A 25475-nucleotide genomic window follows, 5' to 3' on the forward strand; every position below is an offset into this window, starting at 1 on the left:
GCTAGAAAGTCCATAGAGAGACAAATGGTCACTTTCCTCCATCCAACAGTTTTATTTGCATTCTGTTTTTCTTTTCTGTAGTTACAAGTGCTATGTATAGTAGCAGCAATAAAAAAGAAAAACCTAAAGAACAAAATATGTCTTTTTCTGAACTCCAGACACTGTCACATCACTCAGAGCATCTAGTGGAAACCAGCATGGTAGCAATAATGGCTAGAGTGTGCCTTTGTGTCCAAAAAGTTTTTAATCAAAATCGGGAACTCATTCCACAGCCTCTTAGTGCGCATTCCATAATTTTAACGAAGTGCTAAACATGGCACAGGTCTCAGGAGGAAGCCGCCTGCTCTTTTTTTTTGCACTCCTAACAACCTTTGACATAACGAGGTGTGACAAATGGATTTAAAATGCAGTTGCAGGAAGGAGGGCAGGAAAGCTCTGCTCTGCCTTGTGGGTGTTGTAGTCTTTCTGCCGTGGATCTGCCCGCGCAGCAATGGGAAGCTGGACTCGAAGTCCCACAGCTCCCACTAGAGCCTACCGCACAGGCTCAGAGCCCCGATGCTGGGAGGGGGTGACTACATTGTGTCTATTGTACGGTGGTTTTTTGTTTTGCTTTTTTTTTTTTAATTTTTTTTTTTCTCCCCTAGTATTTTGTACATCGCACGGGAGGTTTAAATCCGGAGCGGAAAGCATGGCAGACGAGCAAGAAATCATGTGCAAACTCGAGAGCATCAAGGAGATCAGGTAGGTTGGCTTTTTGTGCCGCATCAGTTCCACGAAGCGGCTTTTTCCTGGGGGGAGCGGAGGGGTTGCAGCGCCCCGAAAGTCCCTATTGTGCCCCCGAGGGAGAGAAACCCGCCGCTGGGCTTCGCCGTGAGAGCTGGAAAGACGTTTTTCTAGGTAGGGAGGGAGCATCTGCTGCTGGGAATCGCCGCTGGAATGCGCAGTGGAGGGCGGCGGTGGATTTCCAGGGAATTACCCGCGAGCGATAACGGGAGAAGGAAGCGTGCGCGGGTGCGGGGGGACGCGGCGGCCCCGCGCAGCGGGGGGAGCGGGGTCGGGCTGCGGGTGGCGGGGGGGGGGGGCGGTTATAAGCCCTTTCAATTATTATTTCTTACTGCCGAGGCACTCTGACATAAATCTGTTATTTTGCCCCACTCGCTCCCGGCTGGGAGAGGCAGAGGATGGCAGGAGAAGCAGCGTGGGACTCCGGGCGGGCACCGGCGGGCGGAGACCCGCGGGTGGGGGGGGGGGGGGGGATAGGGCCCCCCCGGGCGGCCAGTGTTTGGAGGGGGTCAGGTTCAGCTTTCGCCGGGGCTGTGGCCTGCGGGGGGACGTGGAATTCGTGCCCGTGTTAGCAGCTGGAGAGGCAGCCGAGCAGGCGAGAGAACCCGGAGTGGTGAGGGGTGTTACGGGGATGGAGGGAAGGAGGAAGGGATGGACAGATGGATGGATGGGTGGATGAAGGGGGGGACCACACACACTGGCTGTCCCTCCAGGAGCTCGCTGCCGTTGGGTGCAAGGCGGTGGGTGCACCGGAGGTTCATGCACCGCATCCTTCCCAGGGTGACCGCAGGGTGCACTGAAAGAGGGGACTGACAGGCACGGCACCCTGTGTGCCCGCATCGTGGACGTGCCTCTTTCTTAGCTTTTAGGTAGGGCATTTTCACTCTTCAGCTTAAGGCATCAATTTTCAGGATTAGGCTTGAGCTGTCTGTATTCAGTAGGAATTCGTGCATCCAAAAGCCAAAATACCTTATGCAGAAAGCGAGGGCAGTGATTTAGCATGGAGCTGGGAGGTGTGAGGCCATGCTGATAGTGGATAACCCCAGAGTGATGAGAAGTGTTTTGGGACACGACAGCCGGAGAGGGGCTGTCGGGGAGAGAGGAGACAGGGCAGGGGACAAAAGCAGTGCCACCAGGCACAGAGACTTCTGGCTGGCCACGGCACCTCTAAGAAGCACATATTACCCATGGGAGAGATGAATTAGGCAGCAGCGTATGGGCATCGGCCGCCTTCACACAATAAAAAGTGAACAAAGATCAAGCAAAAATATTTCTGCATCTAGCATCCCAAAACTATTTCAAGAAAGAGATGGGACAACACATACACTTTGCAGAGTAAGAGCAATGCTTTGCTACTCACCTGTTAGGCAGGCTCGGTTTTAAAATACAGATCTAAATATGGCCTACTACAGTTTGCGGTCCAATTATTGTAAAACTTAATTTAAATGTCTCATTAAATTACCTTTTCAGAGAATGATATCCTGTATTTGGAAATTTATGCTGCATTCAGTTTTCTGATAATATATTCAAAGGTGATATACAGACTGTAATTAGTCATTTTTGCTATTTGTTTGTGGCATAAGGTACTGTAAAATGCACTAGCTTTAGTGTACAAGTGAAGTATCAAGAAAGTTGCTTGAATATATTTTAAATTTAAAAAAAAATCAACATCAAAAAGTTGATCCTACTTACAACATTGATGTCAATTTCGAGTCTCCTTTAACATAACCTGATCAAATAAACCTTCTATTTCACCCCCAAATCCTTTAAAAGGAGTTTGCATTCTATGAAGAATTTCCTTCAAAAAGAACATGAGAAGTTCTCGTGTTTACAGACACACCTTTGATAGATTTGGCAGGCTTTATTTTAATCTGCATTCCATGTATTGTTCTACAGGCAGAGAGGAAAAAAAGCCCTCACAATCAAAATCAAAGAAATTGCCCATTCCTGTAGTTGATCTCTGTCACTTATTAAAGGCAGCTCAGATGGGTTTTCGAAGGGATCCTGGAAATCTGATTTTGAAGACCTCTACCTATATCCATAGCTATAGATACCTACATATAATTTGTTGTCAATGGAGTTACTGCTGTCAGTAAACAATCCAAAAATATCTGCACAACATTTGTATGCATTAAGTAGTTCCACAGAAATAACGCCAGTCATAAAATTAAGCAAATACCTAAAGACCGTACCTCAGTGTTCTGACTGGGAGGAGATCAGAGAGAATGAGAGTGAACTTACTTGATGGCAGATGCTCATTCCACTGCTTAATGCCCTGTGAGGATACACTTAGCGACTCCTGGCATCAGCGTAGCGTAAGAACTTAAATAGAAGGGAAAAGAATATGAGGGCAGAATTCATTAGGCAGACTACAGATCACACTCTTCTGGTTTCTGTTTTAAAACATTACTGCACGTTGCCTGATGCTAACAGGAAGAGTTCTAATTTGTGTGTGCTTTTTCTTTCCTAACATCAAAAGCTAATCATTTGGGCTAAAACATTCCCCTGCAACTAATTTGTTGGAGCAATTTGGCAGGTCGTGGCAGCCAGTGACTAGTAACAGTAAGGAAACTGCTTTATCTCCATTGTCTCAGGTGAACGGGTGTCATAAATACAAGAGGGGGAGCAGGGAGGAAACTGGGGACAAATACTCCCAGTTTCAGTAATTAAAGCTGCCATTGCTAAATAGATGTTTTAAGTGAATGGGATCAATGAGACTTCACAACAGGGGTGGATGGCTGGATGGCATTTTTAGTGGGATATTTCCACATTTAAAATGGAAGGCAGGGAGGATCTCTTTTACTGGTTTAAGTCCAATATTTACATTTGGATTAGTATAGGCCACTGTACAGTAAATGACAGAACACCTCCAATGACATCAAAGATTACGGTGTTATAGCTACAGACTTGCATTCTATCTACATCCATCAGGCTGCTTCTGCACTTCCTTCATAAAACTTTTACTAGCTGACTTATTATTCCATCAGCTATTTTTTACTTTAATGGTGAGATACAGACTTTTGAGAACTGGAATGACTGCGTACCTTTCAAAATAAATGTATGCTCACAGGTATACAATTTCTATTTTCTATAATAAACATACTATATGAAACAAGGTGGACTTTATGGTGAGCTACAGGCATAATAATCATACTTACCATGTGAGTTTTAATCAAATTTGGTTTTAAATATGTCTTCTACAATACCTGTAAATGTCTCTGACCTTTGACACACCTCTGGTGTGACCTTATTTGTCATTGGCTTTTTCTGTATCTATCTTTGGTCTGGTATTTCTATTCTTAACAGTCATGGGTTGCCATCACTGGCAATAGGAATCTGTATCTGCTACAACTTATTTATATAGAGGAAAGAACTTTACTGTTAAGATTATTTCTGAAGTACCAATGCAAGGCAGAATTTTATCTTCGTTTGTTCTAAGGAAACAAGCAGCAGTCCCTCTGGCCTTCAGTTCCAAATCTCCTTCTTTCATAGTATCCCTACCAGGCAGCCCACTTCTGAATACCCACTGGAGACGTAATTTACAATACTGTCTTTATCTCTTGCAGCTTCACAAACTCCTCAAGAGAGGGAGGAACCTTGGTCACATTACTAGCTGTAACACTTGGAACAGATAGCCATTAATTAGTTGTCCCAGGGAGCGACTCTGCTTTCTGCCACCCTCCTCAGCAAATGCTGGAAGCCCGTTGTGCCAGTGATGTCTCAGGCACTCAGGAAAACGTTACCAAAACTAGGGGCATGAGCGGATACTGAACTCACAGAGACCGATTTGGAAACAGAAACAAGGGGGACCGAGAGGAGGATTCACAGGCACAACATCAGAGCCTCCCCAAGGGGGATGGTGACAGAGGGTGAGCTTTGGTCAAATGAAAGCAAAAAGAAAATCTATACAGACACCTGATATATACTTTAAAGAACAGTCCTCGGGCTAGTTTTAAAATTTCTATGGGAATTTTGGTTGGAGTGAGAAAACAATAACTCTGTTGAAGCCCAGGATAAATATATATTGCAGTTGCAGAAAGAGCCCTTAGGGACTGGGTACAGAAACAGTTTGTAAAGGGAACAAATGCCCCAGAGAGGTTTAGGAATCCCCTTTCCTAGAAATAGGTGGTAGACCAGCTCCTTCCAGGGGCTCAGCACCTTCTGCTAATCTGATGGGCAGCTTCCTATAATCTACAGACTGCATTCTACAGTCAGCTTTGCTGCTTAGGTGAATTTGAATCAAACTTACCCCACTTTGCATTAGGATGGGAACAGGATATTTAAATAAGAACGCAAACCTCTTCTTCCCCAGCCCCCCCTTGACTGTAGCAAGTTGACTGTGGTATTCAGTGCTGCACTTGGAAACCAATATGGATCTATTCGTACCAGGCTTTAGGTGACTGAAAAGGAATGTGTAGCACCTTCTTGTTTCGTTCACACAAGGCAAAGCAAGGAGCCCTGGAACTCTTGATTATGTGCTTGAAATGTGACATTGCAGCCTGTTGGTAGAAACGTTTAAGTGTTGTTGACACGTTGGTTACCCAGTATAGGAAAAATAACTAAAGCCTCTTCATTAACTACAGCGCAGGAACAAGAACAGTTTGTTTGTTCTGTTCAACAGCTTGGACAAGTGTTGGATCACAACGGCAATGGGCTGTTCCGCTGCTTAAAACTCTCTGATGACTGAAACTCACACTCTGATTATTAGCTTTGAAGAGAGAGATAAGGACTGTGCATCTAAACATTTTTGCTGTGGAATTACAGATTGGCAAAAATGCAAAATAAATCAGAATGCAGGATATGGGCAGAAACATTTACAAATATGTGGCATGTACTAGATCTTAGCAAAGAACCAAGAGAATCATAGAATCATAGAATGCAGTTGCTCACAAGTGGGATGTTGATGGCCAGTGTCATTTGAGTTTTTACTATTCTGATATGTCATTCCTCTGGAATTTTCTTTAACCTGAAGTTGAAGTTAGTATTTTAGCAGTTCATATTACTGCCCACATAGTTTTAGTCAGTGCATATGATACTATAATCACCTCCAATTCATTTTACATTTCTCAGAACCCTGTGCTAAACCTCCCAGATTTTCTGAATTTCTCTGTTTTGGAACTAGGGCTTAATCCGCGTTAACCGATGCAGTAGAACTCTATGGGTACAAATTCTCTGAATCTACCGTAATTGTTAAAGTCTGACAATGTTCTCTTAATTTCATAATTCAGTATAAGAATTCTCATAGCACTGAGAAGCTCAGCAAAAGAGCTGGGATTAGAATTCCGTTCTCTCATTGCACCTCACCCTTTCTCAGACATGTTTAGTCTCACCCTTGTCTATTACTGCTGTTGCCTTCTTACATCTATTCACATATAAAGTGACACCTCGCAAAAAAATATGATGTACTGTTGTCCCTCTATATCTTTAATTATCGCTGGGATCCAGGAATAAGACTTTGCAGATGGAAAAAATAAAGGCCCGGCTGAAAGCAGAATTTGAAGCCCTGGAGTCTGAGGAGCGGCACCTGAAAGAATACAAGCAGGAGATGGACCTGCTGCTGCAAGAGAAGATGGCCCACGTGGAGGAGCTGCGGCTGATCCACGCTGATATTAATGTGGTATGGAACAGCCCGGCTGCGGGCAGCCTGAGACACGGTTGTATAGAGAATCACAGAGTTGTCTAGGTTGGAAGGGACCTTTAAGATCATTGAGTCCAACCATTAACCCAACACTGCCAAGTCCACCACTAAACCATGTCCCTCAGCACCACATCTACCCACCTTTTAAATACCTCCAGGGATGGCGAGTCCACCATTCCCTGGGCAGCCCCCAGGCTGTGGAATCGTGCCCATCAGTGACCGATCACTGGTTCGGTAATCTGGACCTTACACCACCCTCCTAGGAACCTACAAAGAGTGAGAAGTCAGTTTATCTCAGGATAATTGTTTTTTCCTGTCTGCCTTGGGCAGGATATTTTGTAATGTTGGCACAGTAAGCATCTGCACTGAGAGGATAAATAACCAAGCCCGTTGTGGCTACAACTTTACCAGTAGCCATAGTAACATCACTCTGGCATCCCATAGTTCTTCCTGTCAGTCTTTCCTCATTTAGCACCTGGAAACAGAGAAACTTTGGCAACTAGTTGGGACTTTTGATTGGAGGGTTTTGGAAGAAAAGAGAATTGTGGAAAAATACATGATATTTGTTAAATTCTTAGTAAGAGCTGACCCTCAGTGCTGAGTGGAACCACCAAACGTTAGGAAGAACCAGCCTGGAGGGCATTAATACAATTAAGAGAAAAACAGTTTATAAACAAGGAAGAGTAGCCAATTAGAGGGGCTAAATGGGGACCATATTTTTTAAATTGCATTTTTTTTACATCATGTTAGGGCACTTACAGGGCTGTACAGTGGTTTCTAGCTCTGAAGGTTTCTGTCCTTTGCACCAGAAGAAAAAAGCTCCCCCATTGTAAGCCAGTACAGGCTGCGTGCTGGATGTGCAGACTGCATTTATTTACCACTTGAAATGTCTGTTCCCCTGCCCAGCTGCATAACCTCAGTCTCTGTTTCATCCTCCCCTCTTTTTCCTGTCAGATTGTCTTTTTCTCTGCTGCTTTTCCCGTTTACTGCAGTAAAAGAAACAGAAACCTTGCCTTAGCTTGTTTGTTAACTTCTAACCAACGCCGTTCAGGTATCTTAGAAACACAGAAAATGAATGTATTCTACTTTAATTTCTTTTTTAACTTGTTTTTAACAAGTTTTCCATAGCTCCTCACTTGCTGACTTATCTGTAGCCTCTCTACCTGCTTTTTCTGTTGTTCAGAAGGTCATGTAGGCTGAGTGCACCTTTTTAAATGAAAATGCATCTCATATGTCACTTCCAGTTGCTTCTTCCTTGCCCAGTTTTCATCCTCCCGGTATCTTAACTCTTTGTTTTACTATGGCATTGTCTCCAGCCTCTTTCAACTTGAGTGAGAAAAAAATCTCTTCTTTCTGATACAGCCTTTTGCTCGATCAGAGCGCTGTCAAAGGAACGGTTCTTTAAAAACATGCCCATCCTCCTGTTTCAGATGGAGAATACTATCAAGCAGTCGGAGAACGATCTCAACAAGCTCTTGGAATCTACCCGTCGCCTGCACGAGGAGTACAAGCCCCTGAAGGAGCACGTAGATGCTTTGCGGATGACTCTGGGGTTGCAGAGGCTGCCAGATCTATGTGAGGAGGAAGAGAAACTGTCCCTTGAGTAAGTCTCCAAAGCAAACATTACCTGGCTTTGTAGCTTCTCTCGATTCTAGTGGTTATTTTGTCATTTTACGTTTGTTGGTAGGTGGAAAAAAAGAACTTAAGAGGTAAGCATGAAACACAAAAGTTAACAAAAAAGGGATGTGGGAGCACATGTATTTGGTAACATTCAGTCTGAATGAAACTTTGTTAGAAGTTAAATTTAGCTTATTCCAAGCTGCAAACTCGACATATGACATACAAAAATTCAAGGGTGGTTGGTTCTCTAGATTTTTAGACCATATGCTGCTTTTTCTAGCAAGACTTTTCTTTCCTGAAAATATTTTTTTCTGCTCGTTTAGCAAGCGGAGGTAGGAGGCAATACAAGAAAGGGATGCAAACCAAGCCTTCTTCAGCTGGTTTGTGCTACTGCTAGTCAGGATTTTATTTTTTGCTGCATGCACATGGCAGTGGCATTTCGCCATATATCTGTGACTGTCAAGAAGTAAGTGTGCCCTAGATGTGGAATAGATTTGGATAATAAATTACAGTTTCATTTTTAGGTATAATCTAGGTGGAGGAGGGTGACAGAACTAGCTACTATTCAAAAGAACAGCGTCCTTTGTTTTAACAGATCAGTTTTGAATGCAAGTGATGTTTTAAGAAACTTACATTTCTCTTAACGCCCAGCATATTTGGCATCATTTTCACAGACATGGGGTTTTCAAAATGTCTTTTGCCTTTCTTCAGAAATGCTGTTTTCCATTCCAAGAATCTTGACGCTACAAAGAATGTATTGAGCTGTTGCACATGTAATTTTAGCAGAATAAAATATAAAAACTGGGTTTGACAGAGGTGCATCCAAAGCTGTTAAAGATTAAATATATATGTTGCCTATTTTCCATCCGATTAGATTTATATCCAGTTGTGCATCAAGGTACCTCAGAAGCTGAAAATCTGGATGGATGAAATGTACAAATGCAAAGGAAAATACTACCAATTTTATTTATGAACTAGTCCAAGTGGTGCCTAAGCATAGGCAATTTGACTCTAGTGGAGGAACACGATAGGGAAATGCAATCCGTTATGTTTTAACGCAAACAAATGGAATACTCCAGAAGGTGGGCATATTTTTTATTTGGTTTTCTTTTGTCTAGCTACTTTGAAAAGCAGAAAGCAGAATGGCAGACAGAACCACAGGAGCCTCCCATCCCAGAGTCTCTGGCTGCAGCTGCAGCAGCCGCCCAGCAGCTGCAAGTGGCTCGGAAACAAGATACCAGACAGACGGCAACCTTCAGACAACAGCCACCTCCGATGAAGGTCAGGAGATGGAACGCCCTGGGGTTTCTCTTTTGTCATTGGAACGTAGTATATTTATAAAGTTGATCAATATTTACAAAAAGGAAAAATGATGTGTCCTGATTCTGATTTTTCCTGCAGTGGTTCAAATCAAAAGCAACCCCAGTAGACTTAAAGCGGTAGCAGCAGTCATCAAGGGTTAAGGACAAGGCTCTGTATTATTTGACTCCTTTATGATTTAAGAGTCTCCATCACCAGAGATGCAGGCCATTCCCACTCCTCTTGTGCTTCATGTGGGAGAAAGGCATGTAAGGGAAAAAAAAAAATATAAAAATCCACTGGGCAAAATTAAAACTAATAGCCGGGAGTTAATCCCAAATGGATTCCCATTAGAAGCAACGCACATATTTTATGAGGGAGAGTAATTACTGATGGTACGAATTACCAGGAAAGGTGATTGTTTCTGCACTTCTTGGGATCTTCAAGTCAAGACTAACATATGGATTAATTTAACCTAACCACAGGCACTTCAGTGACAGTTTGACTCAGCTCCTTCTGTAGTCAGTAAAAAGAGCTAAAGAATTCCAGGGGGGTATTCATCCCACCCAAGTTCCAAAGATTCACCGAGTAAGGAGGCAAACTGACTTAGATACACTCCATAGTTCTGTACTTGCTGTCTGGAGTTATGACATCGAAAAGCCTTTCTGAAAGTAATACGGAGCAAAAGGGCAGAGTTCTGTATCTTGTGTTAAATATGGGGAATTCATCTAAGCACCCGCTCCTGCCTTGGATTCTGTGACACGGCAGTTGGCCTTCGCTCTGACTCAGTGAGCTATTCCGCATGTAACGTCTTCAAAACATGTGGAACGTTTAACACAAAATAGAATTTAATGTTCGAGTTCTTCATACGTGCCTGAACCATGTGTTTGCTGAACTGTAGTTTTTCAGTTGGCCTGCATTTACTGTACAAGAATAGAACATAGCATCGGTTTCCCTATGAAGGGAGAAGCCGTAGTTATTTTCTTCTGTACTTAGAATACGTTACTCAATAACCCGCGTAACAAATGCCACTTGAATGTTTGTAACGAGGCTGCGATGTCGCATTTCAGGCGTGTTTATCGTGTCACCAACAAATTCATCGGAATGCGCCCATATGTCCACTCTGCAAAGCCAAGAGCCGATCCCGGAATCCCAAAAAGCCCAAGAGGAAACAGGACGAATGAAACCCAGAAGCCTGACGAGCAAACACCTGACCGGTTCCAGTACTCTTCCAGTAGAACTGCAAACGTGGCCAGACTTTACTGAAGTGCAGACTCAAGTACGACCGACCCATTGTTTTCTATTTAATGCAATGTAAGCACAATGTTCCTGTTCTGTCCTAATTTCCTTCCAGTCCTTAGGATCCAGGTTTAGGAAAGTAAGTATTACTGGTGCTACAGTTTAACTTTCAGTCATTCCATCTTTTGGACTCCTAAACGAAGTAGAATTCTTATGCAAGTATCCTAAATGCCAGGCTATTCCTATTGGCCAAATGCGATTACCATAAATGCTTTTACATTCTCTTTTTACAAACAATTACTAGAAGATTATTCTGTTTTCTTCTGATAACAGGAGACTATTTGAAGTGCTGAAATAGCAGACTGTCTGTTTGTTTCACTAAATAACAAATATGTTTTCCAAGCTAGTAAGACTGCATAGGTTTGTGTATTCAGTAGAGCTCTTTTTATACAGGAAACGTTCAGGAGAAAAAGAAATTGGTTATACAGGAAATCAGTGCATTAAGGACACACGTGAGTTTTGATGTACTGGAGTTTGATTGTACCATGCCCTCAAACTTGACTTTAAATTTGGGAGGGGGATCAAGTTGCTGTCTGTGTATGAATTTCTAAAAATGATGTAATTTGTGATGCTTTAACATGTTAATACGGTATTATGTCCGGCAGTCAGAATACTGATTGTCTTGAGTACAAGGCTCAAATGAACTGTATTGGTGGTGCTCCTCAGCTCTATGGCCAGCAAGCTCAGTGCGGTTCTCTAGGAAACATGCATGAAATATCCCAAATCTCTACACGCGCAGACTGCACATCAGCCATTCTGCACGTCTTCTGGTCCTGGTTTCCACAGCCAAAGTCTCCCTTGGCAGACATATCCTCCCTCCACTGGAGCACAGGGGAGTTCAGTAACATGCACCAGGAACGGCAACAACTAAAAATGATGTATTTCACCAGAACCGCCTGGCTTTGCTGTCATTGGCCTCCCTCAACCAAAACTTCCTATTTTTGTATCTCTTAATAGGTCATTTTCAAATACGCTTTATTTCAGCCTAGGATTTTTTTCTTGTTCTGTCTGTGTGCCAAAAGAACCCTGACTAAAGGATCCTTTAGACCCCTTCCTGTATCCTCTTTTTTCACCCCACGTAACAACAGTTCCTCCAACAGGGAGGATGGCAGTGACCAAACTACAGAATCGGGGCTTAAAACTCACTTCTAATCCCAGTTTTGTCACCACCTTTTTGTCTAAATTGATCTCAAGTATTAAATATTCTTTTCACTAACTTCAGGAGACGGGGACTGCCGACTGCCTGTTTACATTCTTCTCCCTTTAGCCCAGGTTTTCCTCTACTTTTATGCTAGAGTGGTTATATTGAGAACTTTGCTTGTTAAATAGGAAGAAAAGGGAAGCCCCAAGTCTCTGGTCAGAACTTTGCCAAATGCTGGGGACCGTACAAATCCACATAGACCAATTTTGCTGGCCAAATCACATATGTTGCCATTAATTTCTCAACTCCACCATAAAGTACATGGCTATTTCATTGAATATAGCCCTATAATTTATGCCAAGTTCAGTTGGTATTCTCCTATTTTAATGTTTCATAGCCAAATAAACGTCTGTCAACAGCAGAGACAGAATCTGGACCACGTGCTGCTGAAATATGTGAAGGGCAGATTCTGCTAGCTGAATTACTGGAATTCAGCCTCTGTGAGACAGCAATAATGGAGGGTGGTCTGACCCCATGCTCCAAATGGCCACAGTGCGCTCACTTTATCCTTACACATGTTTCCTAACGCAAATTTTAAATGTGAGAGTGGCCACATGCTGTGTGCCCTGTTCAGAGCAATTCCTATTGGATTTAAGGGAAAATGCAGACAAAAGTTAAAGGACAGCATATGGACTCCCCAAAATGCATGCACGGGAGCAGCATATGTTGATGACAGTTGTACATAAATTTAAGAAGTAGTGACAATGGAGAATGGGGGAATGGTCTGCCATGAAGTGGTACGTATAGAAGGATAGATTTGTATAACTCTGACTCACCGTTCTGAAACAGATAGGGGTAGTCGTAGCTGCTCTCACTTCACTGTTACTTTGCCAGGGTCTGTCTTTCTTTCTTGGGGGATCTCTGGAGCTCTAAACTGGATGCACTGTTTACTAATTTAGTATGGCTGATTTGTATTTTTACTTTTTTAAACTAGTCTCTTGTGCCCTCGTGTTTAACAAGGTTTGTTTTTTTAAAAAAAGAAAAAAATGTGAATATGACATGTTGTGTTTGTATCAATCATGTACTAGCGCTTACAAATCTGTTATCACATCCTTTACGAAGTTCTGGCTGAGAATGGGTCCAACTGAATACGAGTCAACAGCATGCTCTGGCAGCCCAAAGGGCCAACCATGTCCCGGGGTGCATCAAGCACAGCATGGCTAGCTGGTCATGGGAGGTGACTGTCCCACTCGACACTGCACTGGTGTGGCCTCAAGCCCTGTGTGCAGTTTTGGATGCCTCAATATAAGAAGAACATCAAACTTTGGAGAGTGTCCAGAGGAGGGCAGCCAAGATGGTCAAAGGCCTCCAGGGCAAGACATAGGAGGAGCGGCTGAGGGCACTTGCTTTGTTCAGCTTGGAGAAGAGAAGGTTGACGGGTGACCTCATCACCGAGGGGTGACCTCATCCCAGTCTACAGCTTCCTCAAGGCGGGCAGCAGAGGAGGAGCTGCTGATCTCCTCTCTCTGGTGACCAGCAACCGGACACAGGGAAATGGAATGAAACTGCATCAGGGGAAGTTCAGATTGGACATTAGGAAAAGGTTCTTCACTGAGAGGGTGATCGGCCACTGGAAGAGGCTCGCTGGGGAAGTGGTCATGGCACCAAGCCTGTCAGAGTTCAAGGAGCATCTGGATGATGCTTTTAGTCATACAGCTTTGTGTTAGGTAGTCCTGCAAGTAGCAGGGAGTTGGACTCGATGATCCTTATGGGTCCCTTCCAACTTGAGATATTCTACAATTCTAAGTATTTCAAGGAGACAAAATCTATTATTTATTAAGGGATCCTGGGGGTGGAGGGAGGGAAGCAGTATCTTTCATAAGGAACCAGTATTCTCCTTTTCTCTTACAGATTAATTAAGGAAGTTTAACTGAAGAGCTCTTCTCCTGACAGCCCCTGGCTCTTTTCTCCCAGGCACCTTTCTCAAGGGACTAGAGGGATAATTATGAAATATCGATTTCTTGTTTTTCAGCCAGAGGAGGAAGCTGTCTGAAGTACAGTTCTTACCATGAGTCTAGTGCATTTTTGCTCCGTGGAGCAACACTGGCCTCTTCCTTTGTACCTAAGGTTCTTGGAGGATACTTTTTCACTTGGCTTAAATTCATTCTTATTTGGGTTAAATTCTCTTAAGAGCCACAAAAAGACCCTTCTCAAAGCTTACAAGACTTTTATATTACTCAAGTCTGGTTTAACCATGGCTTTGTCATTCCCTTTTCAATGGGTATTCAAGCAACAACAAAATCACTGGATTCTTTTGTTATAGATGGTTTCCAGGGTCTTTTCCCGATTCTTCACTTGCCTCAAAGGATACTCCTGTTGTTCTGCAACCAAATGGCAAAAAAAAATCACAAGCCTCTCCCCCTACGTCCCACCTTAAGCTCATGCTAAAAGGATGCAAACACTCTACTAGTGTCTAAAGCCTTTGCTATAAAATTTTTTGTACCCAAGCTGGGTTAGATCAGTTGTTCAAACTTCAGTGCCAAGGACCCCATTAACTACAGAGAAAATGTAAGCCAAATGTTAATACTTGCACTTCCTGAATTCAACTTTAGCTTTCTAAACAGGACACGGACTGACTGAACCTGCCAGTGGCTTCAAGTTACATAATCTAATTTTGAAAGAATAGCCATTGATGTGTTACTTTAAATAGCAGACTATTCAAGAAATTAAGACTTTACTAGCCCTTTAAAAAAAATAAAAGTGCTTTCCTTTATTTTACAGTTTTCTAATTCCTCCAGCATAGGTTTTCTTTTTAGCGTTTAGGTATTTTAGCAATATCTGGTGTTTTCACTGGTTTCTGTGTTTTATATATTTTACTCCTGTGCCCAGTAGGAGTAACAGTGTGATACCTGTTTAATTTGTCTGTACAGTCCTTTTTAATAAATGTTTGTTTCATGTCATGCTTTCTTCCTGAAGACTGTTTTCACATCTGTTATTTGCTTATGCTACTGAGCCATATACTGAGCCATATCCTGAAAGGTAAAACCCAGCTCTCTAATTTAACAGGATGCAATTAGCCACAATTGTTTATAGGAACTTTCTGGACATAAAAATAGAAAATAGAAAGGAAAAGGAGATAGCAATACAGGTTTTAACCTAGCCAAACTTCTCAGTCACATTTCTGGAGCCTAAGCTCCAAGATTTCTGCATCTGCGTAAGAGTCATAGAAACAGTGTCTTAATTCCCCAAACCAGGGGGTATTTCTGAAACAAACCTATCCTCTGCTACCACTGGCTACTAACACTGGAATCAGATAGTCTGCATGCATAAAAATGCCTGATTTGCACTCACAGGTGTCCAGTTATGAAACTCAGACAGACACAGAAAAATAACAAGGAAATCACATCCCTCTGCTGTGGTTCAACCACCGAAAGCTCTGACTGGGGCGTTTATTTCAGTTTCTGACTGATTCGCAGAGCTTCAGCTTGAACTACTTCCCAGTCAATTTAAACTAATTCCAAACAAACCAGCCTTAGGTGGGAAGAAGTCTTGCTCAGACAGATTTCAGTTTAAAGAAAAGAGTCACATCCAACACCTTCTGTCAGGTGCTAGAATGCCAAGAGACCAAAACCCAATTTTTTTCACAGTTCTTTACTACTGAGGAACCTCCTGGTTTGTTTTGCTTTCTAAAGTTAAACTGAAAGCAGCAAGAGACACGATTCCTGCTCTGATTTAAGGTAGAGGATAGCTGTCTTCCAGAGTCCTGCTTTGCCATTAGGAGATTGTGTCTCCTGCTAGTGCTTCCTGGAAGTTACGCCTCTCAACAAAGTGGTGACTGAGGAGCTTATGGGAGCGTTCCCTAACCCAGCTCTGTCAGGAAGGCCCACATATGATGTACGCTGCCAGCAAAGGAAGGGACCTACTCAATGGTAATGAAAACAGTTCTGAGAAATAACTTAATCCATTGGCATACCCGGATTCAGAGAAGAACGTCTGTCCCAGACCTCACAGAGCTCAGAACCTGAGCTTGGTCAAATACAAGAAGCATGATTTTTTTCCATAGGTACTGTCTTCAAACACACGTAAGCCACCAAACCTAATGACTGCCCTAATCTTCCTTTGTACCACAACAGCCATTCCGAGATAAAACAAATTGTTTTGACTTCTGTTTATTTTGTTTAATGCCATCTGAATTGCTCAAACTTTGAAACATCCTGCACTAATCTCTGTTCATGCAGTTGCTCTTTCCAGTTCCTTAATCCTAACCCCAGCTGTAACACTGTCACGGGCAGAGTGATTAATTTTACTCATAAGAGAGAAGTAGTGAAATGTTTATTAACGTAAAACAGTGATTTAACAAAGTTAGTGAATGTGACAGTGTTTTACAAGATTTGATGCCAAGGTACACTTGATTATTTACTGCATAGAGGCCAGGGTCAGACAAGCTCTCAGGCAGACCCTCCCGTTGAGTCCCGAGGTTCAGAAAGGACCCCCTTGCTTTCTAAACTCCTTCTCAGAGAGGAGTCTGGGTGCGGCTGGATCCAATCCTAGTCCCAGACTTGGTCAACGCTTTATGTCTAAAGGATTATATATGCGCAATCAATCCTTCTATCACTTAGCTAAGATTTCAAAGTTTAGCATGCTATTAGTCACTTACCGAGAATCTGTTGCGGCAAGGAATCTCTCAGCCTCGAGGAGAAGAACCTTAAGTGAGCATCCCACTCAAGGGGAGATCCTGGCATGCAGCCCGCTGCCATGCAGGAGAGCTCAAAGGGCTCTTGGGCTGTCCACTATTTATGGAGTAAGATAATTGACTTATAGTCATATTCCCATGGGAACAAAACATCTAGGTCCTCACCCCAGACCCCAATGTCCAGGTGCAACTTATAAAAACTCCCGCTAATGGTTATGGCTTGAGCAGGAGCTGGGAGGTGGGGGGGGGCGGGCAGGGGGAGAGCACACCGCCACAAACATTACTTGTAACATTACTCACAAAACTAATGCACTGACTCATACCTTCCTAAGAACTAAAACTGAAGTGTTCCCTCTGACATCAGCTTCCATCATATTTTCCTGAGCTTAGCAAGATCCTGCAGTAATAGGAGATTCCAAACCCATGATCTTCCGAAGGTTAAGTGTAAACTTCTCTTAAGATTTAAGTGCAGCATTAAACCCCACATATTTAAAAAAAAAAAAAACAAAAAAAAACCAAAACCACCGAAGCTTGTCCCAGCCTGAAATCTGCTCCTTAAAAATTTCTACTATTGTTGCCTTCAGCCTTTACTGTCCCTAACTTTAACTTCCCTCTCTTCCCAGAAACCAGTAAAAAAATGAAAGATCAGCGCTATCAATTTATTTGTGACCCACTAAAGATCTTCAGTGTCATGCAATCCCTGAGTTTTTCTACTTATTCTGTCCCACTGCCTAGTTCTTTGGTCTTTGCCCTCATTCAATGTCAGCCATTCATTTGCCCTCACTGCCTCCTGTCCTCAATGAAAACTTTCAAATCTGCACTTTCAGTGGGATTCTTTGCTCAAAAATCTTCAAAATATCAGCATGAAATATCAGCTGCAACTGTTATAAGTGGTGTATCTTAAAGTTGTAGGCTCCTGCACCTCAATGTCTTTCTTGTAGCGAAGGGCCCAGAACTGGACACAGTGTTCGAGGTGGGACCTCACCAGGGCCGAGGACAGGGGGACGGTCGCTGCCCTGGTCCTGTGTTCCCTGGAAGCCAGTGTTTTGAACCTCACTGGTAGAGCTCACTGAATTAGGATAGGACGAGGGGTAATGGCTTCAAACTGGAAGAGGGGAGATTCTGGTAAGACCCCACCTGAAGTACCGCGTGCAGTTCTGGAGTCCTCAGCACAAGAAGGACATCGACCTGTCAGAGCGGGTCCAGCCGAAGGCCACGAAGATGCTCAGAGGGCTGGAGCCCCTCTGCTGTGAGGACAGGCTGAGAGAGTTGGGGGGGTTCAGCCTGGAGAAGAGAAGGCTCCAGGGAGACCTTAGAGCCCCTGCCAGAACCTAAAGGGGGCCTATAGGAGAGGTGGGGAGGGACTCTGGATGAGGGAGTGTAGCGACAGGACAAGGGGTAACGGCTTTAAACTGAAAGAGGGGAGATTTAGATGAGATCTTAGGAAGAAATCTTGCCTGTGAGGATGCTGAGGCACTGGAACATCTTGCCCAGAGAAGCTGTGGCTGCCCCATCCCTGGAGGGGTTCAAGGCCAGGCTGGACGGGGCTTGAAGCAACCTGGTCTGGCGGGAGGTGTCCCTGCCCAGGGCAGGAGGTTGGAACTGGGTGGTCTTTAAGGTCCCTTCCAACCCAAACTGCCCTATGACGCCATGATGACGTGACCAGAGCGGTGACAGCGCTGCCTCACAGCTGGGTCCCCGCCGCCGGGCGTGCGCATGCGCAGTGCGGCCGCCGGGCCCCGCCGGATGCGGCCTGGTGCATGGGCAGCGCGGAGTGCCGCGCACTGCGCACCGTCGCTGCTGCGGGGACGGCAGCCGGTGCTTCTCGACGCCCCTTCCCGGTGTTGACAATCAAGCCTTAGCTCTCGTCGTTAGTTCCTGCCGTCACGGGATGCGTTTCCCCCAGCTGCTGACCCGCCCCGGTAGCTGGCGGCGCTCACCGGGGCCCGCAGGCCGCAACGGCGGGCCGGGAGCGCCTGAGGGCGCTGCTTCTCGCCGCCGCCTCCCTCCGCTCTGGGCCCGTCGAGTATTGGGAGGCTGAAAGGACAAAGTTTGGTGCTTGGGGAGCAGATAGAGAGTCAAAACCAAACCAGCTGCTTTTTACTGTTTGTGACCTTAAGTGGGAGTGGCCCCATGCCCTCCTAGAGGGGAGCAATCCAGAGACCCTGGCTGGGAATAACAAAAATAACAGAATTGCAGGTTTGGGCTGCACAGAGCTTGTTTGAGGTCACTCTGGGATGCACTCGGCAGGACGCCCTGGGAGATGGCACTGGAGGGCCAGGGCTGCCAGGTGATGCCCAAGGAGCTCTTACCAAACCTGGGGCCAGTGACGGACACCCAGCCCCAGCAAAGATCAAGGTAAAGAGCACTTAACTCAAAAACAGTAACAAAAACACCATTCAAAAACTAATTAAAGAAAAATATTATTTACAGCACTAATATGAAAAAAAAGAAAGTAAGCATTTTACTCCAAAGAAGTTCCACTGTTCATGGTTTTGCTAGTATCAATGCAGGAAGACTGAAAAGTTGACGTCTGACAAAACCAAGCTGGCTAAGGGCCTCCACGTCTGACAGCAATTTAATGTTGCTAATCCATACTGGCTGTTCAGTGGAAAGGGAGTGCCTCTTTCTCTGCTACGTTACTTTCATTCTCCCAATGCAATGGTCAAACTAATGAGTTGTCAGGAACGTCACAAGCCCCAGGAATGCAGGCAGCTCATTTTCCTCTACTTGAGCGAAGATTAGAACCCAGGAGCTGAAGCGAAGCAGAAGTTTTAACTGTGCTGTTGGTTCCTTCACTCATGTGAGGCAGACTTCACTTAACAGAATGCAGATGATGTACATGATAGGGGATACTCTGAAATGCAACAGCACAGACATGTGAAGGATTAGTTCAACAACAGGTATTTTGTTCCGTTTCAATCTAATGAAATTTCTGCAATTAAGTTCAGTGTGCATGAATGACAGGCCTGCATATTTTTCAGTTCTCTTCTCAGCATCTTAACCTTTTTCCCTCTGGGAAGGAATCACACTCCTCCCACGGAGCCAGCAGAGTCCATTTTGTAAAGAACCTCAGTGCTGGGCCTGCAACAGCATTAGACAAAGCAAGAGAACACAGACTGTGTCCAAAACACGCAGGCACCGGCATGCTGTAGCATCCATTTAATTTCTACTCCAAACAGCTCTGGCTTTGGAATTCTTTATTTGGTTTGAAGTATGCGGAACACAGATCCTATGTCAAAGTTCTTCCAGGTCTCTTCCCAAGCTTCCCTCCCACCTCTTACCTGCCTGGGTGGATAACCAGTACTCCAGAACATTACTAGATATAAGATCACAGTCAACTGAAGCTACTAAAAGAAGGCAAAAGTTGGCAGCATCAGGTATGACTGCAGGGACACGCTCTTCCCCTCTAACCCTCTCATTCTAGGCTCCTGGAATACACGTAAAGCAATAAGACTTCTGTCAAAATATAGGGGAAGGAGAAACAACACGTTCCCTCAGTGTGTCCCTTCCAGAACTGAAGTCTCTTCAGGTGCTGCCCAACCCCACCACTGAGCTGGAACTAAACTGCGTCATGTAGCACCTGGAGAGATACCACTGCTTTCCATCAACCTGGGGCAGATAAAGCCCTTATCCTGCAGAAGTGCTCTTTGCTGCATGGGACAAGAGAAGAGGCACAGCTAGTATTTTCACTGTAAGGCAGTGTAGGGCCACTCTTCAGCCAGGAGTAGGTCTTGTAGAGTTTTTTTCCATGTCTCTTTTCTGAAGGGTCTGCATTTCCTCCTTCACTCTAAAGCAGCTAGTTCCTCCAGGAGCTGCTCTTTCTCCTGCTGCAGCTCCTGCACCCGTTGTTTGTTCTGCTCTAGTCTGTCCTCTAGCCACTGAAGGAGTGGCCCGCTGATGGCAGACATCTGGCTGCAGAGGTTCTTTGTGAACACTGGAAAGATCGAGAACATATCATGCCAGTGCAAACACACACACACAAAAAAAAACACCACACAGTGAGCTACAACCACCCCAAAGACAAGAGCATTAGAGACAGCCAAGGAAACGCTCCAACATCCCGGCCAAGACAACCAGACATCCCCACGAGAAAGTCCGAATCAGCAGTTTGCTAAACAGGGAAACAAGCAATTTCAATCTGAGCTTTAGATACCCAGGGGAGGGATGTCAGACCTACAACAGAAATCTGGAAATCTGCATGTAAGTCATCACTGATGCTAATTAATTTCTAAATTCAGAAGCAAAGAATGTCTCATTTATTGATCAGGTGAGAATGGACAGTGGGGTATTCATCTTGGAACAGAAGTGTGATTAGGATTCACCCTGTCTCACTGTCAAAAGCAAAAACATCATATGCACATAACATACGAGAAGTGCCAGGAGATGCATGCATATACATCAGCCAGACATTACTTTAAGACTCACCAAATCCAAAATCCCCTTGCTGTTCTAACAGCAACAAAAACCCTCAAACCAAACAAAAAAACCCCAAAGTCTATTGTAATTTTAACCAATTGTACAAAGGTTGAAGGATACAAGAGCATTCATAAACCCCAGGAAAAGGTTATTTTACAGCCCCTGATGTGTTCCTTTAAAGTGTTTAGTTACAATTTTGATATTCCACTAGACTTTACGTAACAATATAACAATCTCGGAGAAATCTCTGGGTTACACAGTGTTTATGATTGGAAATTAACTGTACGGCAAAGAAAAACACAAAAGTTTGTGCTTTCATGGGTATTTACAAGTGCCTTTTATGGCAAAGGGAGAGCTGTCACACGGCTGTGATCTACTGTCCCCCAAAATTAGAGCCAAACCAAACCCTGCTCAAGGCTCTACTATTTTGACCCTGGGAGCAGCATCCTGGATTCTCGCATGCAAAAATGGAATCCTTACCTGAGCCATTATGAATCTTCGTTACAGAGTCTAGATGGGTGAGGCTAAGAGAATGATCAGAATGCAGGTTAGTGACAGGACAGCAGTGAATTGCACATTAAGCAAGCCCAAGCTATAGAACCAGCTACCTACAAGTCACTGACACTGCAGGTACATCTAAACTTCACTTGGGGAAGCCCTGTGCATTCACAAGGGTAGCAAAGAGCTTACAGCACAAAAACATGTATTGAGTACCAGGGTCAGGAAAAAAAAAAGCTGGTCTTTAATCTCATTTTTCAGACTTCTCAGCACTCTTACCCTGGTTAAACACTAATTACTGTCACACACAGACACATCGGTGAAGCGCCACCATCAGCTCACACAAGTTCTAGGTCTTTTTTTATTGCAGGCAAGGAGCAGTTATGCTTAGCTCTTGTGTGCAAGGCTGAGAGAACTCAGACTCCTTAGTGTGAAGGTATTAAATCAGTTCTCCTACAAAGGCACACGAGCTGCTAATGCTTCTTATTTTCTATACCTCTGCTAAGGTTATGGTACTTTAAGTACAGCAACAGTAGACAATGTTAGCAAAGACAAGTCTTGGAGAGGGGTGCAGCCCTAGTGTTGTTACCTGTGAATTCTCCTGTAGGCATCTTGCTCTTCTTGGCAAAGGATCTTGGGCAGCTCTACAGCTGATTCCAGACACACTTTCCCAATGGTTTCATGGGGGACAACATGAATAGGAATTTCAATCCTTTCATATCTAAAAGGGTATCAGATACCATTAACTTCAAAGCAGCAGAGAAAGAAAAAGGACATCTACAAACCTGCAACAGTCTGTCCAACACATGCCATTGATGCAGATTTACTTTTGGGAACACATGCCTGAGTTGACAGGCAAATGGACGCCTTTTACAGCCACACACTTGTCTTAAGTTTTAATGGTAAAATGCTAAAGCAACTAGATGGCCTGTACTGACAATATAATGCACTGCGTGTGCAGTTGGTGGGGACTCTACACCATGCAAGCTTGAAGCCTCGACCTCTACAGCTGAAAGCAAAAGGGCGGGCCTTCTACGCAATGGATTACAGCACAAATTCACATCCAGACTACAGTGTCCTACACCAAATCTTACGATACTGAATTATCTAGGCTAAATTAACCAGTCGTAATCTTTAGATGCTCTTCAAGCAGCCTGCATGAGCAGAAGGAGACCTCATTCAAGCATGTCTATACAGTATTTGCTTCTCATGATAAGCCTAGAAGCCACTTATTTGAGACAACCCAGAAGGAATAGACAAGATTAAATGCAACCTGACGCTGGACATAATATTCTTCTGCTCTACTTACTCTGAGCTCTTCTGGGCCTGAATGGACTGGAAACAGGTATAGAGAATCCTGCCTGTCTAAGAGAGACAGCAGAAAGTCAGATTCCAAGAGCAAAAAATAATCTAAAACCACATATTCCTTCAGGAAGTAGAATATACTTTCAGATAGCATTTTAACAGGTTGCTAAGGCTTTTCACTTTGATCGGTATGCTGGAAGTGTTTACAAGCAGATATTGACATATCCATTGACTATAAAAAAAGTCTTGAATGATAGATATCTGGAAAACCTACACAAGACACACCACTGACGGTTTATCTCACACTACAGCAGCATCTTCTAAAGAGGCCAGAGGCACAGAGGTGCCCTGAGCTCTATTTGCTGGACTGAACAGCTGAAGAAGGGTGCTCACACATTTCAATGCACACACATACTGCAGCCACCTGATGCAGTCCCGGAACCCTGGTACTGCAGGCTGCGGATCAGCATAGAGTAATTAATAACTCATTCTTCTGTCATTGGGATTACAATCCAAACATCACCGTTCCAGTTGTGCTTTGACTGTGCTCCAAGCAGAGCCCAGCCCTTCTTGTGGGCTGCATCCAAGGATTTCAGCTTTGCCTTGGGGCTGATGTTTCTCATGAGTACTTGGAGAATTCATTGCCATTTTTAAGTTGCCTACCTTTGTGTTTTTGTCTTCAATGAAGCAGGAAAAGATAAGCCCTACAAAACCTTGGTCCATCATCTGATACATAGCTTGTGTGCGGACATCTGCAGACAAAGAAATAAAAGAATGAGAACTACAATGGTCACCTGAAGGAATGGAAAAAGATTTGCCACCTTTTGAAAGGTGACCTGGAATTTGGCAACAAATGTCACAAGCTTTATTTTAAAGTACTTACTCCAGGTGACTAAGTTTAAATTGGGTCAATTTATTTTTTTTTAAAATGTAATTAAACAGCAAATCTTAAAAATACAAGATGAGTTAACAAAACAAGAAATGATCTTAGCATCAGCCTGATGCCACAGATCTAGCCATAACGTCCAACACGTATAACATCATCACGCACTTCTTTCTAAAGTTTTCATTTTTTGCATTAACACTCACAGATCAAAAATCATCCCAGCAGGCTTCCAGACACCACAGATTCCCACAGCTCTTTTCACTGTTCCCCACATCCTAGGTCTAGTTTTCCTGTCTGGAAGAACAGTAGTACTAGTAGTAGCTACTCAGTAGTAGAGGCTACTGAGCCTCATTCAGTTTGAGCACCTGGAGCATGTAGACAGGAATAGAGCTATACTGACAGAGGTTCCTGAAGCCCACACAGACAATCTTGTCCTAACAGAAGACGTCTGAGAAACCAAACTTTGATACTAGGCATATGCAGCTCTGAAAATCCAGTAAACTGAGTAATACAATTAGCCAGCTGTGACTTTTCGCATGGAACCTAGCCCAAGACTGCTCTTACCGACATGCGATGGCCAGACGGTAATGTGAGGATGCGAGTGGTACCAGCCCACAACTCTCATGGGGCGTCCTGTCATCTCAGCCAACCTGTGTGTGAGTCAAGGTGCTTTTGAAACCAATAGAGCAAATAGAATAAGTTTTCCGTACAAGGAAAACCAGCAGATTTTTAGGAGTTTCTCATCAGTCAACAGAATTCCCCATCCCTTTAGAGGGGTGACAAGATATGTGGCAGGAAGCTGATGGAAACTTCTTCCCCAGCACCAAGGGGATGCCACTGCTGCAGAAGTAAATTGGATTTTGTTTGCATGTGGCAGTAAGCGACACAGCAGCAAATTGTCCAAAACAGCATCCTTGAGCATATGTAGGAGAACGGCACCACACTCGGAAACAGAGACTTGTCAACCTTTCATCTTCTACAAAGTGCCCCTGCTGAACTGCTACCCTCCCCAAAAACATATTTCGGTTTTACTTGTGACCAAATACAAAGAAATTATAAAAAACAGTTGTAACGCAATTCCACTGCAAATGCTGGAACCTACAACGACTCCAGACAGCGGCAACAGCCAGCACATCCCTCCAAACTGAACAGCTGTAGGAGGGAAGCAGCAGACAACTTCAAGCCAACTAGAAGTCCAAAACACTACATATAAGAAGAGGTTCGAGGTAAACCACTTCACTGGCAAGCTTGCTGCTGTCTCTACGAAAGGATATCTCTGCTTCGGTAGAAGCAGCTGAAAGCTGCTCTGGTGAAATTTCCACGCGGTCTTTCCTCTTATCGGAGCGGCGCAGGATGATCACAGAATGGATATGAACGATTCGGCTGGTGTCAACCTGGTGACACAGAAGGAAAAACCCATCATTTCTCTGCTAAAGACATAACCACCCTCACGGAAAAGGCCGGCTCCTGTCTCTCCAGCAGGAGAGGGTTGGAAGCTTGTCTCGCTCCAAGCTTTGATTCTCACGGCAGCGGGAACTACGAGTCAGGGCCGGAGAGGGGAGGCCGGAGCAGAAACGCCCCCACGCAGGCCCGTACAACGCTCCCCACCACGGAGACCGAGCCCCGCTCGGACGGTAAGACCCCGCAGCCCGCTCTCCCACGGCCCGCAGCGGCGGAGGCCATGAGGCCCTCCCAGGCAGCACCGCCTCCCGCCGTCTCTCCGGGGCAACCCCCCTCGGCCCCGGTACCTCGCCGATGCAGAGCCCCATGACTTCCTCCTTCTCGGTGCTCAGCGCATGGTTGAGGCACACCAGGAAGGCATCAGCCTCCAGGTGTACCGCCTGCACCGCCATCTTGCCGCCACCCACCCGTCTTCCCTCCACCGCCCCGGAAG

General features: G+C 44.5%; 2 protein-coding genes across 3 annotated transcripts; one reads left to right on the forward strand and one right to left on the reverse strand.

Annotated features, from left to right (window-relative positions):
• The first annotated feature begins 554 nt into the window (after window positions 1-554).
• On the forward strand, window positions 555-14728 carry ZC4H2 (zinc finger C4H2-type containing). Of its 2 annotated transcripts, none has more exons than XM_063346825.1 (5): window positions 555-741; window positions 6229-6400; window positions 7852-8024; window positions 9160-9322; window positions 10411-14728. In XM_063346825.1, the coding sequence occupies exons 1-5, from the start codon at window positions 689-691 to the stop codon at window positions 10522-10524; spliced, it is 675 nt and encodes a 224-aa protein (XP_063202895.1). In that variant the 5' UTR covers window positions 555-688; the 3' UTR covers window positions 10525-14728. The 2 variants fall into 2 exon arrangements, with proteins under 2 accessions (XP_063202895.1, XP_063202897.1); XM_063346827.1 differs by lacking the exon at window positions 555-741 and adding an exon at window positions 784-897.
• Window positions 14729-18914: 4186 nt separating this feature from the next.
• Window positions 18915-25461, reverse strand: BRCC3 (BRCA1/BRCA2-containing complex subunit 3). The gene is made up of 8 exons (XM_063347016.1): window positions 25330-25461; window positions 24855-24975; window positions 24146-24232; window positions 23359-23447; window positions 22700-22755; window positions 21980-22111; window positions 21373-21416; window positions 18915-20410 (listed from the first exon to the last, which is right to left on the reverse strand). The coding sequence occupies exons 1-8, from the start codon at window positions 25432-25434 to the stop codon at window positions 20259-20261; spliced, it is 786 nt and encodes a 261-aa protein (XP_063203086.1). The 5' UTR covers window positions 25435-25461; the 3' UTR covers window positions 18915-20258.
• Between the last annotated feature and the right edge of the window lie 14 nt (window positions 25462-25475).

Source organism: Chroicocephalus ridibundus, chromosome 9, assembly GCF_963924245.1.
Source record: "Chroicocephalus ridibundus chromosome 9, bChrRid1.1, whole genome shotgun sequence".
NCBI lineage: Eukaryota > Metazoa > Chordata > Aves > Charadriiformes > Laridae > Chroicocephalus > Chroicocephalus ridibundus.

What these genes read in the sequence shown, in the direction of transcription:
- ZC4H2 (XM_063346825.1), top strand. Translation starts at nt 689, where the DNA reads ATGGCAGACGAGCAAGAAATCATGTGCAAACTCGAGAGCATCAAGGAG. An exon ending in GAGAGCATCAAGGAGATCAG is followed by an intron (nt 742 to 6,228) that starts GTAGGTTGGCTT and finishes GCTGGGATCCAG; the next exon opens with GAATAAGACTTTGCAGATGG. An exon ending in TCCACGCTGATATTAATGTG is followed by an intron (nt 6,401 to 7,851) that starts GTATGGAACAGC and finishes CTCCTGTTTCAG; the next exon opens with ATGGAGAATACTATCAAGCA.
- BRCC3 (XM_063347016.1), bottom strand. Translation starts at nt 25,434, where the DNA reads ATGGCGGTGCAGGCGGTACACCTGGAGGCTGATGCCTTCCTGGTGTGC. An exon ending in TGGGGCTCTGCATCGGCGAG is followed by an intron (nt 24,976 to 25,329) that starts GTACCGGGGCCG and finishes CTGTGTCACCAG; the next exon opens with GTTGACACCAGCCGAATCGT. An exon ending in CGTCTGGCCATCGCATGTCG is followed by an intron (nt 23,448 to 24,145) that starts GTAAGAGCAGTC and finishes CTTTGTCTGCAG; the next exon opens with ATGTCCGCACACAAGCTATG.